Here is an 18220-nt window from a genome sequence, read left to right on the forward strand (position 1 = left end):
TCCTTTGAAGAATTTTCCAAAGTAGATTAAGCTCTAATTTATTTCATTTTAAAATTAATTTGTCTTTTATCGTTGTCGGTCCAACGGTAACTTTTAAAAGTCAAGCCATCACACAAAAGTTTCGCTATCTTTTGATTGATTTGACTATAGGGTGAGGAGGAGCCATATCAGTAAGGCTGGAAACAGTGCTCGACCGACGGTACGTCCTGACCGTACGTCCTGAGCGTCAGCGCTGGCTGACCGTCGGTTGCGAAAACTCATTCAGTGCTACGCTGACGGCGAACTGCGACGCGTCGCGTGTGTACAGTTCACAGGTCGGTGGCTCTGTCAGCGAAGCACTGAACGCATCCCTAAGGCTGGAAACAGTGCTCGACCGATTAAAAACTCTTAACGATTTAATAATACTAGGTACTATAATTCGGTTACATATGTGGGTAAGCGCACCGTGTTGGGTCTACGAAACCTTCATGCAAAAACAAATACAGAGGACACCTACGAATATTACATATTATTCGTAGATAGATACCTATAACTTCGCAGTGGAAGAGAACGTGTTCTCGGCACCAGTTCGTCACAACTTCTATACCCTGTAACCTAGTAGTAGAAGACGCGTGATTTTTTCAAAATTAGACATTAATGATTGTAATAAGAATCCCGGCACGCGTCATCGTGAATGACTCTACCTACGTTTTAACAAGGCAAGATCAGAACGTTTTCGCCTACAGTGAGGAAGCTACAAGCTCGTTACAAACGATTTGACGCCTTGTATAGTCGAGTTCATAAACGTGTGAGCAAACTTTTGATCAAAAATATCTGAACACGACTCAATTGTTAACGGCGTAGAAGCGTGTTTAGATATTTTTGATCAAATTTTTGCTCACAAGTTTATGAACTCCATTGTGTACTGGCATTAACCCGTCTCCTCTTTATGTGCATTGCGCGCCGTGCCCTGGATATGAACATACTCACCGCTGAAGAAGGTCTTATGAAGAGATCGAAACTATCAGACCATCCTAAAAAACCAAATAGAAAGAAACCTTTAGTTTTTGTTGGAGCCTTTAGTTGCTACAGCCCGTGTAATCCTAATTAGTCCGATTACATTAAAACCCAGAGTTTAAAGGCTTGCATCTTGATCACGGGTAGACGGGTGGGGGTGGATTAAAAGTATCAGTCTATTTATATCCCGTAATAAAAATATCCAGTGTTAATAACCGTGAATCATTAAAAACTGTTACTGTAATGCGACATTAAGAATAAGAGCACAGCACAATCTATGTCCATCCTGACGCGTAAATTGTCTAGTTCCAGCAAATGAAGTGATTACTCATTGTTTACTAGAACTATGCAAATGCAGCGTCCAATTTGCATTGTAGTGCACTGCTGGTCTCCCCAGGGACAGCTAATCCTTCCCGTGGTACGCAACAATCACTTTAACTAGAAGTATCTAATTAAGATAGAAAGTTGGAAAGGATCAACATTTTTTTTTACTTCTCATGCTCGTGTTTATGCTGGATCTAGGCGACATAAAATGACTTTTTATGCTCTCGTGCATAAAGTGAAATCTTGGTCAAAGACCAAGGTAATAAGGTCTCAACAAACACAAACAATAAAGGTTCTACATTTTTTTAATCATTTTTTATTTATATAAAAAATGAAAATCAATCAAAATAAATCAATAAAAAAATATATAATTATACATATTAAATATAATGACCCGGATAACTCACGTCTTAAATCGAGTTTAGCTCGACATGTTTCGGGCTAATCCGTAGCCCTTCGTCTTCGGAGCAACGCGACTCAGCGGCTGCTGCAACACGCGCACTGCGCGCCGCCGCTCTGCTCGCGCGACTACCCGACGAAACTGACACCGGCACACAACTACCCGCGTTTTCATCATCATTACAACTGTCAAATGTAGGGTAGCACACAACACTAACCACATCGCTCTGTAAAGGTACGTTCACACACACCGATGACGCAGCACGAGTATTTAACACCGTTTTCCAACTCGGAGGTACCGTCCAACCACTATCCCGGTTGAAATTCGGCCGACGACTAATCTCGATGGCTTCACGCACTTTCCGCGGAATGAAAAATTTCTCTCTCGCAAGTATAGATACCTTATCAAATCTGATATAGTGCGTCGAATCCGAGTTCATTGAGTGCTCGGCCACAGCAGACCCCCTGTCGTCCTGTTTCCTCATACTGCGTATGTGCTCCGATACCCTTGTGGAAACGTTTCGTCCAGTCTCTCCAATATAGCTCTTGCCACAGGCACAGGGAATCATATATACCCCGGGGCCACTCAGAGGCTCCTTATCCTTCGGCGAACGTACCAACTGTCTGAGCTGCATATGAGGACGGAAAATCGACTTGATGCTATATCTTCGGCGTAACAAGTGTCCGATTTTATCCGTCACCCCTTTTATAAACGGTAAATATACCGGAACCCTCTCAGCTCCCACCGGTCTTTGACGAGTCGACACGTTCACCACACGGTTGCACTGCCTCCAGTTGTACCCATTGCTTTCCAAAACCCGTCTCACGTGACTCAGTTCACGATCCACAAATTTTGGATCACAAATATTCAAGGCTCGATTTATCAACGTTCTAGGCAAAGAAGACAAATGACAAGGATGGTGGTGTGAATCTGCCCTCAAGTATCGATCCGTATGAGTTGGCTTACGATAAACTGTAGTTTCCAATTTACCACAGGGTCCCCCGCATAACCAAAACATCTAAAAACGGCAACTGCCCATCATTCTCAATCTCCACCGTGAAAAAATAAAAATACACAAAACGAATTGGCCTCTGAGACCCATAGTGAGTCAAATTGATTCGCCGACGTATAAGCTAGCCCGTTACCTGTCGTCTGTGCTATTGGGGTTTACGGGGAAGTCGTCGAGTTTTATTAGAGATTCAAAACACTTCGTTGCCTTGTTGAATGATGTCCATATGCGTGAGGATGAACTGATGGTTAGCTTTGACGTTACTTCTCTTTTCACCAATGTGCCGGTAGACGAGACTTTAAAGATAATATCTGACCTATTATGTGTCACTGATTTACCTACCGCGTATATGGAGGGAATTGAGTTGTGTTTGAAGAGCGGCTATTTGGTTTGGCGCGGTGATTACTTTTTGCAAGTTGATGGAGTGGCCATGGGTTCACCGATTGCTCCGGTCACCGCCAATATTTTTATGGAGTGGTTGGAGGGAAGAGCTTTAAACAACGCTCCCGTTGTTCCCAGATATTGGTGGCGGTATGTGGATGACGTTTTTGCGATTGTGTCCAGGGATAGTTTGTCGCAGTTTTCTGACTACCTTAACACTTTGCACGATAAGGTTAAGTTCACGGTGGAGATTGAGAATGATGGGCAGTTGCCGTTTTTAGATGTTTTGGTTATGCGGGGACCCTGTGGTAAATTGGAAACTACAGTTTATCGTAAGCCAACTCATACGGATCGATACTTGAGGGCAGATTCACACCACCATCCTTGTCATTTGTCTTCTTTGCCTAGAACGTTGATAAATCGAGCCTTGAATATTTGTGATCCAAAATTTGTGGATCGTGAACTGAGTCACGTGAGACGGGTTTTGGAAAGCAATGGGTACAACTGGAGGCAGTGCAACCGTGTGGTGAACGTGTCGACTCGTCAAAGACCGGTGGGAGCTGAGAGGGTTCCGGTATATTTACCGTTTATAAAAGGGGTGACGGATAAAATCGGACACTTGTTACGCCGAAGATATAGCATCAAGTCGATTTTCCGTCCTCATATGCAGCTCAGACAGTTGGTACGTTCGCCGAAGGATAAGGAGCCCCTGAGTGGCCCCGGGGTATATATGATTCCCTGTGCCTGTGGCAAGAGCTATATTGGAGAGACTGGACGAAACGTTTCCACAAGGGTATCGGAGCACATACGCAGTATGAGGAAACAGGACGACAGGGGGTCTGCTGTGGCCGAGCACTCAATGAACTCGGATTCGACGCACTATATCAGATTTGATAAGGTATCTATACTTGCGAGAGAGAAATTTTTCATTCCGCGGAAAGTGCGTGAAGCCATCGAGATTAGTCGTCGGCCGAATTTCAACCGGGATAGTGGTTGGACGGTACCTCCGAGTTGGAAAACGGTGTTAAATACTCGTGCTGCGTCATCGGTGTGTGTGAACGTACCTTTACAGAGCGATGTAGTTAGTGTTGTGTGCTACCCTACATTTGACAGTTGTAATGATGATGAAAACGCGGGTAGTTGTGTGCCGGTGTCAGTTTCGTCGGGTAGTCGCGCGAGCAGAGCGGCGGCGCGCAGTGCGCGTGTTGCAGCAGCCGCTGAGTCGCGTTGCTCCGAAGACGAAGGGCTACGGATTAGCCCGAAACATGTCGAGCTAAACTCGATTTAAGACGTGAGTTATCCGGGTCATTATATTTAATATGAGTGAGTCTCACGGTAGTTTCATGTTTATAATTATACAGAAATGCATGAAAAATAAAAGGAACATAGTAAGTGAAAAATTGTTTCACTGTTGCTATTTCATTTCCTCGCAAACGAAGTGAAAAGCAGAGTGTAAATTTCGAGCATTAAAACCACTTTCCCCTCGACGCCTCTATTCAGGCTATTATGAACGTCTTGGGTAAAAATTGCTCGTTTTATGCTCTATTTGTACAATGTACTATTTTTTGCAAAGTAGGTATCATGCATATAGCGGTACTTTAACCTATATTATTTAATTAGCACAACTTGTAGGTACCTACCTACGAATAGGTACATTGTATTTCGCTCTAACTAAATGATACGATACAAACACAATTGATTCTCGGAGCACGGAAGAAATTGTCTAATCCAAACAGTCCGGAGCTTAATGCACCAATTCCCTAACATTGTGTCAGCAGTCCGCAGAATTGGGTCAAACGTATTTGCTCTCTTACCCTGTAGATATATATTGGCCAGTAAATCCCGTGACGTGGAGATCTCTCGCAGCGCTTCCCCGAGCTTCTCCGTTCAGCTTGTCACTGGTGGGCTACTACGAAATTCGAAAATCGAAGCTCGTATCGTACCATTCCTCTCACTCTCGTATAAAATAATATTAGCGTTAGCGGGACGGCAAGATACGAAGACAGAATTTTGCACTTCGTAGTAGGTATGGGGCCTGCAGGGCTACTACGAAACTCGAACCTCGAAGTGCGGTCCCTATGAAACTTATACTATTTAAAACGAGAGCGAGAGGGACAGTACGACACGAACTTCGAGTTTCGAGTTTCGTAGTACTGTACTGGTGCTGTCACGGCACCCTTTTTCATTTCGCGGTCCACCGCACCAGCCGCACTCCTCGCACCACCTATCGACTCGTAATTAGCTATTTATAACCGAGATGTACTCTTACTTACACATTGTTTTTGTTTAGGTGTTCGTTTAAGAGGCTCTATGCTTGTTTATTTTATTGACACTCAACTTTTTTGTTATTGTTTAAAATAAAATAAACAAGCATAGAGCCTCTTAAAAGAACACCTAAACAAAAACAATGTGTAAGTAAGAGTACATCTCGTTTATAAATAGCTAATTACGAGTCGATAGGTGGTGCAAAGAGTGCGGCTGGTGCGATGGACCATATTAGAAGCGGTCGATTTGATGATTTAATATCCATTTTAACATACTTTCACGTCTGCAGTATGAGTTCACATAAAAATAAAGACAAGATTAGGTACTATCTAAAGCAGGGTTACTCAAAGTGGGGTACGCGAACCCCTAGGGGTTCGCTATTCGACGGTAGGGGGTTCGCGACAAGGTTTACGTGACTCCAAAAACCACCAAGCTGCAAGACTAGCAAGATGACTAAGATTGGTTTTTGGAGTCTTTTTGTATTTTTTAACAGGGGTACGTGGAGTGATAAGTTTGAGAAACCCTGATCTAAAGCAACGGTGCTGCACACGACTACGCGCTACCAGTGGCGAGGCGAGGTTTTTCTCTGTTGTTCATTTCGCGGCCGAGACATTCGCCCCTGTTGCAGTGGCTTTTTGTCATTGGTAGGTACTGGTACTAGCACACGCAATAAAAAAGATCGCTGCGTCAATGCTCGCGCACAGTTGGAACTGAGCCGTAACAAGATAATGCTAGAAACGAGACATCACAATTTTTATATAGTTTTATGAATCGCCAATCTTTGACTACTCTGTTGTTTGGAGTTTGAGCGCTTGGTAGGTAATCTCAATCGTTAAACGGGAGTGGCTACGGATGGACTAAAATAGCAAAACTTATGTCATCTTTTATTATAAAATGTAGAGTTAATTAATTGAGATTTTACAATCAGCTGCATTAATATCTGCCACGTCCTACCGTGCCTTATCAGATATTTTTGCACGCTTTCTTGTGTCAGATATGGTGCTGGTGACTGTACCAATTCACAAAGATCTAACAACATACCCTTTATTAATCGAAACTAAGAATATATGTTAAGAACTGCAAAACTTAATAACTAATCTACTAAATTCAATTTAAAAAATGATTATGATTGTCCTTATATACCCAGTTCCATTTTATTTCCACCATCACAGAATATGTTCGCACTTTGAATTCGCACTTCCAAACATAACATGTAGAGCGTGAAGGCACACAATAGTACCTACAATAAAACTGCACTTCTCGGCCGTTGCACAAATGTAATGCAATGCAACGTGGAAAACGTGGATGCCACAAGGGAGCTGCACCCCCAGCTTTTCACGAGAGTCATTCATGTGGAACAAAGAGACTCTTTTCCGCACCTGCAGACTATGAAAACAAAACACTTGCGTATTGCATGCAGTACGAACTGCAAAGTGAATTGTGTTTATTTAAGTACATACTCGTACAAGTACCTGACCTAAAAAAATATGTAAACAAACCCCTTCTATAAAGGGCGATAGAATGCGAAGAGGTGTTTTTGGGTACTAAGGCTGCTCTGCTACGGCTACGTTGAGTAAGCTTTTAATATCTACCTACGAGGTAATTTTTTTTTCATCACACTTGCTCGTAAACAGTGTCGTAACATGCAGGCTACCTTGGTTGCAACCCCCCAAATAAAACCCTCGACCTTAATGTGCTTGTCATGAAACCCGTGGTCGGTAAATGAGTCATTGCGCGTACACATTTTCTTGCCATGAAGCCCAACGTCGGTAAATGAGTCGGTGCCCGTACTGATGGCGCTGCAACCCCCCAAATAAAACCCTCGACCTTAATGTGCTTGTCATGAAACCCGTGGTCGGTAAATGAGTCATTGCGCGTACACATTTTCTTGCCATGAAGCCCAAGGTCGGTAAATGAGTCGGTGCCCGTACTGATGGCGCTGCGCCGTGCCGCGTGCCCGTGCGCGCGCTGCTGCTGCAGGACTACATGGACCACCACATGCACACGCACGTTGCGGCGCATGCCGAGGGAGGTTGAGGGCGACGCTGCCAAGAGCACAGCCTAAGGTATCGCCAATATTTGGAAGAATTATATTTTTTCTTTTACATATATAAAATTTTACTTGCAAATGTGATGAAAAACATTGTATGTCGCACGGGCGGTACTAGAATTACGAACATCGACTCATTAAAGCCCTCAGTCTTCGACTTCGGGCTTCTAATAGACTCTCGTTCGTAATTCCTTATTTACCGCCTTTAAGACACAATGTACTAATAGGTGTTTGGGAGTTGCGATGTTCTTAAAAAACAAGTGAGTAAAGTTAGTATTTCAATATAATATGAGTACTCAAACTACGGCCCAAGCCCTCTCATTCTGAGAGAAGGCATGTGCCCAGCAGTGGAACGTATATAAGCTGGGATGATGATGAGTACTCATACCATTGTAACGCTACCAAACCACGGCACCCAGGCGTACGAGTAAAAGTTACCAACTTAAATAAAAGCAGAATTAAATAGCGGGCACAGTTACAAACAAATAAAGCGGTCATTGTACATATATACGGGGCCAGTAAGTACGGTTCAAAGCCTCTGCTTCTCCAGTTACCTATATACAGTGGAACAATCCTGCGCTAACGATCGCGAAAGTTGCGGGTGCACTGACGCCTGGGGCTCGGAAAACTATTGAGGAGGATAAAAAGGCTCCGAGGCTCTATTCTGAATTATCCTATAAACAAGCGAAAGATACTGGATATATGTCGGCTGTTTGTCGGGGTTGTGTGGAAAGACCGGCTTATCGTACCTTTATAAATCATCTTTGCTTTACTGACGATTTTTCTTGTGATAGTGTTAGGTTTAGGTACTAATGTTTCGGCGAAAATTATTAAGCGAATTATTAGCTCCCAAACTATTTATCCCATATTTTTATTTAGGCGAAATGTTATTTCCCAACTCAACATTTCGCACTGATATCATTTCCCAACTAATAATTTATTATTTAATCATAAGCTGCCATATTTGCAGAGCCGGCACGAGGGCAAAGCGAGTGAAGCGGCAAGCGGCCGCTCTAGGCGCAAGGGGTGCCAAAATCTTAAGGCAAGGGCCATGAAATGCAATTTGATAGCGAATTTTGAGAGAAGAAGCGTTGCTAGTATAGAGAGAACATCGTGCGTTCAAAGACATATTTTATGCTCTACCCCGATCAAAGTCCGATATGGCCGGCTACAATTGAATGTGACGTCATCTTGCGGTCCTTGTACCAAGTAGTACGTTTATCTTACGAACGAGTAAATATGTCTAGTCAGTCAGTATCAAATTTGTGTAACTATGTAACCCCTAAGCTGTCATCTTGAAATTTGAGGATCTTATAACTACGTGGCCACCCTCAGCAGCTTAGCTTATTAAATGAGCATAATTTCAGTCTTCTACTCTAATATATCACAGTACTGCTAGACAGAGGCGTGAAAATACGCCGAAATGGTTCTCCAAAAATGACACAACAGTTTGCCATGCGCTTAGACTTCGCAAAAGCGCTAACGTGCATTCAGATATTATTTTGATATTCCTTATCCTAAAATGCTAGAATAAGAGTGCAGCGTGGGGTTAAATCCACAGCGTCTGTGAGCCAACTCGGAGCAATGGCCCTCCAGCCGTTTCAGGAAACCAATTAGAGTACAAGGGTAAATTAATAGCTGAAAGCGAGGCGAGACCTAGTTTCAACTACTAATTGTTGGAACACTGCAATGGACCATTTGTAGTCGTTTTGCAACTAGGCAAACGGTTAAGCATTATTGGGAGTTAAAAATTAAGCTTTATTATTGAAAATATTCTTGAACCATGGCTTCAAGAGGCGATCTTCTTCTATAACCACAAAATATACAGGGCGTCCCACCCACGGCAATGTCAGATAAAAGGAAAATATTGTAGCATTCCAAGATTCTTGGATAATACTCGTACCCATTGCCCGTACACCCGTAATATTACGATATACCGATCAAAAGGCTCAATAACAAAGAAAAATATACGTGATTTTCCCACTAAAGCTTGAAACCCACTGACAGTGGTGGCGGAGCGTTACGGCGTGGCGCGGAGGTGGTACCGGTTGTAATATTCGAGCTAACATGAAAGAGGCCACACAGAATACCGCGCGGGAAATAAGCGTGGAAAATTGGTTCGTTTTTATAATAAAATCCCAAAAAATATAACTGATCAAACAGATACAAAATTCAAATCTATTGTCAAGAAGACATTAATTTCTAAGGCGTATTATAAAATTAATGATTATACGAGTATCATAGACAGGGATTTAAATGTACAAATTAGGTTTATTTATAAATAAGGTTATTTATATTTTTTAAATCAAAGAAGACTGCATAGTATTTTTTTAATATTTCTTTTTGTCTTTTTTTTTAATATTTGTGTAAGAAACTTTCCTTTATGTGACATTGCCGTAGGACGTCCTATAAGTATCATAACTTTATTTTGTGAAACACTTGCCACTGTGTGCTTAAAATGGGTAGGTACATACATCCTGATAATAGTTATGTTATTAATATGGATACTGGACCTTACACATATTTGTGGTTTGACGACCGGATGGCCAAGTGGTTAGAACCTGACTACGAAGTTTGAGGTCCCGGGTTCGATTCCCGGCCGAGGCAGATATGTGACAATTCGTAGCAAAAGGGTCCTTATCCGGATTGTCACATATTTGTATGAAACTAAGAATGTATGTATTTATCCATATAAGTATGTTTATCCGTTGCCTAGTATCTATAGTAGGTACAAGCTTTGCTTAGTTTGGGACTAGGTCAATTGGTTTCAAGTGTCCCATGGTATTTATTTATTATTTACTAGCCTTTGCCCGCGGCTACGCCCGCGTGGAATTCGGTTGTCGCGCGCTGATCCCTCGGGAACTGTGCATTTTTCCAGTACAAAAAGTAGCCTATGTCACTCTCTGGTACATAAACTATCTCTTTGCCAAAAATCACGTCGGTCCGTCGCTCCGTTTCGACGTGAAAGACGGACAAACACACACTTTCGCATTTATAATATTAGTATGGAAGTATGGATTTATTTACCTATGTAATCTAACTAAGTAAGTACCTATAGTCGTATCCGATCTAAAGCCTAGCTCCGAAAACTTGCTTTTAATCGCACAAATAATCCTGGCAGTGAATAATAGCGGTGCGGATTGTTAAATTGCAGATATTCTGGACTCAGTCTGGAAAGTCTCTAATTAGAATCAGCCAGACGAGGTCACAAAGGCCTGCAGTGAATTCTAAGTAAAGTCAGCAAATTATAAAAAGTAAAGTTGAGCTTGATTCCTTGCGCCACCGGTAGTGCAAGTCGTACCTAGGTAGGTACTTATTATTTCCGTTTCATTTCGTTGTGATTTCTATGTAGGTACGGTCAGTTCCCTAACTTATGTATCCACTTTTTCATACTATTTAGTTGCATAGAAAAGTGGATACTTAACTTATGTTATATTCTGCTAGAGTTTACCCGCGGCTTCGCACGCGTAAACTATTCGATCTGGTAGTTACAATTGAAATTCCGGGATTTTACCAAATCCCTGTGGGAAATCCTTAAATTTACATGGTAATCTTCATTGAGTTGTTGTGTTAAGAACAACTATCCCGTGGAAATATTGGAATAAAAGTAGCCTATGTGTTATTTCAGACATCCAGCTATCTACCTACATACCTACCAAATTTCATGACTCCCAGCGTAATCTCGCGCGCGGCAATGAACGGGTAAAGAGCTTAACATACTGCAATGTAGGATAATGAATAGATTTATTTTTCCCTGAATGGCAGCACTGGCATAGATAATAGATCGCTCGTTTTTTGCTCGAAATTCGAACTTGTGATTTTATTTTGCTTAATATACAAAATGTACACACCCAATATCATATTTTCTCAAGTTTTTCGCGAGTCAAAGAATCGAATTGCTTTAAACTTCCAGAGAAATAATGCGTTGTTTGGGAAAAACGTGTCAAAATGGTGTTGTAGAGCAACTACAAGTAATTATCGCTAAATTGACTTTACACGAACCGACAGCTCTGCTACAGACGCACAGACGGACAGACAGACAGATAGACAGAGGAGGCTTAGTATAGGGTCCCGTTTGGCATCATTTGGGTACGGAACCCTAAAAACAAAACACTGAATTTTTATTTGTAAACAAATAGTTATTATTTTATTTACTTTAAAATCATTAAATTCTCAATGTTTAGTTATTTTAAAATATTTTAAATCGGAGAAAAGCAGCTACAAATTTTAGTACCTACTTACAAAACTTTATTGAAAGAATATCGATATAAGTATCGATAAAAAATATTCAAACTCTACGCCGTACGTGCTCAAGTTCACGGATACAGTATATTTTTATTTAACACATAATTATCCTATCCTACTAATATTATAAATGTGAAAGTTTGTGAGTGAGTGAGTGAGTGAGTGAGTGAGTGAGTATGTTTGTTACTTTTTCACGCTTAAACGGCTGGACGGATTTGGATGAAATTTGGCGGAAACTTAGTTTATAACCTGGATTAAAACATAGGATACTTTTTATCCCGATATTCCCACGGGATAGGGATAAAATCTCGAAATAACAACCGCTAGGCTTAGAGTCATGAAACTTGGTATGTAGGTAGTTGGACGTCTAGGATAAAACATAGGTGACTTTTTGACCCGATATTCCCACGGGATACCTAGGGATAAAATCTTAAAATAATAACCGCTGGGCTTTGAGCCATGAAATTTAGTATGTAGGTAGCTGGACCTCTGAAATAACACATAGGTTACTTTTTATTCCGATATTCCCACGGGATAGGGATAAAACCTCGAAATAACAACCGCTGGGTTTAGAGTCATGAAATTTGGTATGTAGGTAGTTGGATGTCTGAAATAACACATAGGTAGGCAACTTTTTGACTCGATATTCCCACGGGATACTTAGGGATAAAATCTTGAAATAACAACTGCTGGGCTTTGAGCCATGAAATTTAGTGTGTAGGTAGCTGAACCTCTGAAATAACACATAGGATACTATTTATTCCGATATTCCCACGGGATAGGGATAAAATCTCGAAATAATAACCGCTGGGCTCAGAGTCATGAAATTTGATATGTAGGTAACTGAACATCTGGAATAACACTTAAGTGACTTTTTGACCAGATATTCCCACGGGATAACTAGGGATAAAATCTCGAAATAACAACCACTGGGCTTAGAGGCATGAAATTTGGTATGTAGGTAGCCGGACGTCTGGAATAACACACACGCTACTTTTTATCCCGATATTTCCACGGGATAGTTTTGTAACTAAGGGACCCCATACATCCGTGTATTATTGCTATTATTATTTTGTAATTTTTTCTTTAATTGTATACTTACTGTAGTTTTTAAGTATTTTATTTGTACTTATTTTATTTTGAAAAAATGACTTTCTGCCAAGCTTCTTGCGGCGCATTCTTCTTGGCAATGATGGTCTTTCCGAAAGTGCTGGTATTTAAAAAAATGACGTGTAAAAGTGCCCATTGCGGCCTATTTACTGAATAAATGATATGAATTTGAATTTGGATAGGGAAAAATTTTGAAATTCTAGCACTGGGTTTAGAGTCTTGAATATTGTACAGTTATTCACAACACAACCTCAATGAAGACCACGATATAAATTTTGGAAATTTCCAGGGGAATTTTGTAAAATCCCGAAAATTACAATTGCAACTACCAGACCGAATAGTTTACGCGTGCGAAGCCGCGGGTAAAAGCTAGTTAGAAATCAAGCCATATTTATGACATAGACTGTTTACCGCTTCATATTAGCATATTAATAAGTAAATTTGAGAATACATTCAATGAAAATAAGAGCTATGAAAATGGTACTTGTACAATCATATTGCAGTAGGTTGTATCACAACTCAACACAACACGACACCATTCTGAAATCCTACCGTAAACGGTACATTAAAATGTAAAAACATCGAAAGGATTGCAGAAAAAAACACAGAACAAATACGAAGAAAATTTTGACAGGAGGTGAAAGGAGGCTCACTGATTCAAAACGGGTCACGCTGTCATTTTGATTTTATCTCTTTCCCACACATAGCTTATGCCGTAAGGATCGGTTTCTTCACTCGCACCACTTAACAGTCTATTTACGCTAGTAATATTGGGTTTATGGTCTAAAAACAAAATGACATGCAATCGTTTCACGTTTACTGCCATCTGTATGTCGTAAATATTAACTACATAGTTGTTTCACGTGGCTGGCACTATGGAGACTTGTGCAGCAGATTAGTAAAACCAGTTCAAGAAAACATCCAATAGATGGCATGGCAGTACTACAGTTCAACTTCGCTTGAGCCAGTTTCACGAAATGGCTGCATAACCAAAACCTCTCGCATCTTAAATTATTTGTTGACATCATCTTACCGAATAGTAATTAATAATTGTAAAAGCGATTGAGATGTTTTTTTGTTTATTATGCTTTCACCAATTATATTTATACCCTCGTCTATATGTAGATAAACATTGCAAACATGCCGCCAGATATCAAGGAACGAATTCGACGCAGATGAAGTCGCAGGCAATAGGGTGTATATTTTATTTAGCAAACCTTTTTTGACCTCTCAACTTTTTCTGATCGATAAGATCACAGCCAACGGTCAATAGATTTTGGATTCGCGCTGTCGTCGTTCATCCACCATTACCTCTCAAATTTCGTTTTCTAGAATTTTTTTACCGTACAACGGCAAAAACTACTAGACACTGGCAAAATTGTCCTCCGATGGACAGAGCCATATTTTTTTAAAGAAACAACAACGGTCAATAGTCATAATTATTACCATTATTTTCGCAAGGTTAACAGTTATATTATGATTATTACTCTTTGGATTATTATAAATAGCTATTTTATTTCGCAAACCTTTTTTGACCTCTCAACTTTTTCTGATCGATAAGCTCACAGTTTCCATTATTTTCGCAAGGTTAACAGTTATATTATGATTATTACTCTTTGGATTATTATAAATAGTCGAAATGACAATTAAGACTAAGCGTAAACTGCACCAACTTCCCAATCCAATCTGTCTTCAAATCGCTTGGATTTGACAGTAACTCTTGGTACAACTTACGCATAGTAAATGTATGATCTTCATTGCACAGTACCATACATAGTGGAAGGTAAATAAAATTCTAGCGAGTATTTTTAACTTTTTTAATAGGGATAACTTATATAATATGCAAGGGATAGTCCCAAGGTTTCTTCTTCTCTAGTGATAAAAGGACAAACCCATTCATAAATGGAGAATCACATTTTATCACCTGCTCAATAAATACAGTCAACAGTAAGCATAATTCTTAAACAATTTAATCTGTAAATGATATTTAGTCATTTTACAACTCTGAATATTAACTGACAAAGTTCAAAACTAAAAAGTACAGTCTATTAAATGTCCGGGGCCGACACTGTGTATCCGGTGGTGGGTACGAGCACTGCGGGTACTGCGGGCACTGCGGGCACTGCGGGCGAGCATCGTCCTGCGCGGGAACTATGTACAAGTGCACCGCGGCGCCGGCGCGCGGGGCTCGCGGCCGTCGGCGGTCACTGCGCCGCCGGGTGGCGGGGGCGGCGGCGGCGCGGCTAGGAGGAGGAGCCGGCCGCGAACATGTTGGCGGCGCTGAAGGAGGCCGGCGCGCCCGCCAGCGCCGCGCCGCTCGCCGCACCCGCGCCCGCGCCCGACCCCGCGCCCGCGCCTGCGCCGCGCGGCTTCGGCACCGGCGGCTGCAGGTACTCATGCCGCGCCAGACCGAACACGTCGATGCGCTCCTCCTTGCGGTACGCCAGGCACGCCCGGATAAAACTCTGAACACACAACAACATGCCTCTTAAAACTCTACAATACTATAATAAAACATGCTGACAGCAGTTAAAATAATCATTGATAACTTAAACTTCCCATTCGGGATCGTAAGAACATCCACATTCTGCCATTACTTTTCAACGCCCTCACTTCAGGGTTAAATCCTTCTGCTCCCATATACCTTTCAGAGCGTTTCAGCTACTTTGTTGCCGGCAGGCAACATTGTTTTTCGGTCAGCTCTTCCAAAACATAATCCTTCAAAGTACAATCAACCACGCTGTGCAATCGGTTACCAACCTCTATCTATCAGGAAATCAATCAATTGAGGTAACAAAGTTAGAAACTCTGCTATTGAAAAATAAACATATCACCAGGAAGACAATCAAGCTCAAAGCAGACATCGAATAAAAACGCCAGTAGCGTCACTTACGTCGAGACAAAGCAGTGGATTTGTTTTTATTCGATGTCTGCTTTGAGCTTTATTGTCTTCCTACAATTAACAGAGTCGGATCTACAACTTGGCCATTTTAGGATTATAATGTCAAAGTCAAAATATAACAGTATATTTGACTTTGGCACAATAATTGCAGATCCGACTCTGTTAATTGTCATGGTCTGTGTACTATGCAAATGAGGTAGATCAATCTACTATTGGCTCTGGATATAATTTCCAAAAGCAGGTCCCACTTATTTATTAGTGAACACTTATTTATTACATACCTTAGCCTCATTGCTGACAGTGGGTTTGTTGGCGAACTGCACCTCGGTGGCTTTGAGGATGGTGTTCTCCTCCAGGATAGTAGCTTGGCTCTGGTTGTGACCGAATGGCTTCTTGCCGTACAGGCACTGGTAGAAGATCACACCAACACTCCACACGTCCACCTTGCTGCTGATCTTTGGTGGGTTCTTGCCGACCACGAAGCACTCCGGTGGTAGATACCTGCATAATAATTGTACATCAATATCTGACACGAGTTAAACATTCATAAAATAGTCATTAAAAAAGTTTAAATTATTGTTATGTATTAAGTGATAGGCACGGAATAAATATGTAGAAAGGCTGATGTTTGCACTGAAATAAAAATAAGGAAGTAATCTCGCGAGGGTTACCGGAAAAATCAATCATTAAAACTACAATAGATTCGGCATTTTATACGATCATCTGACTAAAGTGAAAAGGCGCAGATTATAAATATTAATTCACTGCCTGTAATCGGCATCTGTCGCAATCATGTTCAACTTAGTATGCGAACAAAAGAAAGTAACATTAAACATTGTGTTTCGTCATACAATAACATTGTCTGTGAGAGGAGGGACCCAATCTCATTTATAGTTTCAGGTAAATTTAAAAATAAATAAATAAATAAACTAAAACAATTAAGAGAACCATTCTACACTCAAATTTTAAGGGGTAGTTTGTGTGTTTGACTGTAGAGGTAATATTTAGAACTACTAAACTAATTTAAAACATTATTTGACTACTAGAAAGCACACTATCACCGGATTAATGTTAGGCTACTTTTATCCTGCGAATGTGCAAAGATCCAGTTCAAGGCTTACTGCTAACAATAGTATAAAGTTGTATTTTTGTTAAGTTACAAGTTATAACTAACCAGTAAGTGCCAGCGCCCTGGCTAGTGAGATCCATGCCGTGGTCTGGGTTATAATTTTCCTCGTCCATCACTTTGGACAGGCCGAAGTCTGTGATCTTGATCTCTCCGCACACATTGCCTTCAGTTAGCAGGATGTTGCCAGGCTTCAAGTCGTAGTGGATCACTGGGGGCTTGATCTCGTTCAGATACTTCAGCGCAGACACCACTTGCATCACAATGGAGCGCGCCTCGCGCTCTGGGATCGTCTTGTGCTACAATTATAATGTCATTAATTAGTTTTGTACCCAAAGGGTGCTGAGTGGGACTATGACTAAACTCTTGGTTTGGTTGTGTCCGACAGTTTGTCAGAGCTGTATTTTAAATCGTAGTAAAAAGGCTCTTGAAATATTTGTAGTGTTTTCAATAAACTTGAAATCAAAGGGAGTTTCTCACGCACAAAACTGCGTTTTTTTTTCTATTCAGTGGTATGGAACCTTTCTTGTGCAAGTGATTCGCACGCACTCGACCGGTTTTCAAAGTAACAGTTGTAGACTAAAAATAGTAACAGCAGTAAAAACCACTTTAATCAGATGAAACCCAAAAACTTTATTACAGTTTGAAGTGAATGCCACACTAAACCAAATCTATTAGTGAGGAGCATTTATAAAGTTCGTTTAATCACTATAATCAAAAGAATCAATCAATAATTGTCCCAAATGAGCAATTACAATGACCTTCTCATCAATATTCAAGCGCAACGGTATTGTCACAGGAAACAGACAAGTAAATTGATCGAAACTTGTCTTATACCATAAACAGAATTCTAATCCTAGCTTAACTTTTGATTTTTAAAATAATTTTATCCTAATGCATTCACTGCCGCAACCTCATACATGCGTTTGCGTGACTTTCACCCACTCTGGCTTCAAAGTCATTTAAACGCATGTGTGCATTTGCAGCTTCTGAAATATTCTCGGGTGTTACAGCTGGCAGCAAATACGCGATTATATGGACTCGTGAATACCAAGCAACTTACTGTACGGTCGGTTCCCTAACTTATGTGTCCACTTTTTCATACTAGTTGCATAGAAAAGTGGATATTTATGTGTTAGGGCACCGACTGTACGATAAACGATAGCGGTTACCTGTTTGAGATAGAAGTCGAGATCGTGTCCGTTGCAGTACTCGAGCACAGTGCAGAAGGAGTTTCCGTCAATCTCAAACACGTCGTAAAGCTTCACGATGCGCGGGTGGTCCAGCGCCTTGTGGATGTTGTATTCCCGCAGCGCGTGCCTGCCACAACCAAACAGCGTTACAACCACTTACTTAAGCCTCACTGGGGTTGAGGATAAGAGAATAAGGGCCGGGTGACACTATTTAACTGC

At 41.1% G+C, this 18220-nt stretch overlaps 1 protein-coding gene across 8 annotated transcripts in view; it reads right to left on the reverse strand.

Moving 5' to 3' along the window:
* Positions 1 to 14583: 14583 nt before the first annotated feature.
* LOC141428065 (serine/threonine-protein kinase tousled-like 2) overlaps positions 14584 to 18220 on the reverse strand; it is a 47015-nt gene continuing 43378 nt past the window's right edge. For all 8 annotated transcript variants that reach the window (XM_074087798.1, XM_074087801.1, XM_074087800.1 and 5 more), the window contains 4 exons: positions 17981 to 18128; positions 16857 to 17107; positions 15964 to 16183; positions 14584 to 15245 (listed from right to left, as the gene is read on the reverse strand). In XM_074087798.1, coding sequence (XP_073943899.1) covers positions 15024 to 15245; positions 15964 to 16183; positions 16857 to 17107; positions 17981 to 18128 — 841 coding nt within the window. In that variant the 3' untranslated portion in view covers positions 14584 to 15023. The remainder of the gene's footprint in view (positions 15246 to 15963; positions 16184 to 16856; positions 17108 to 17980; positions 18129 to 18220) is intronic.

The sequence above is a fragment of the Choristoneura fumiferana genome, chromosome 5 (assembly GCF_025370935.1).
Source record: "Choristoneura fumiferana chromosome 5, NRCan_CFum_1, whole genome shotgun sequence".
NCBI classification, from domain to species: domain Eukaryota; kingdom Metazoa; phylum Arthropoda; class Insecta; order Lepidoptera; family Tortricidae; genus Choristoneura; species Choristoneura fumiferana.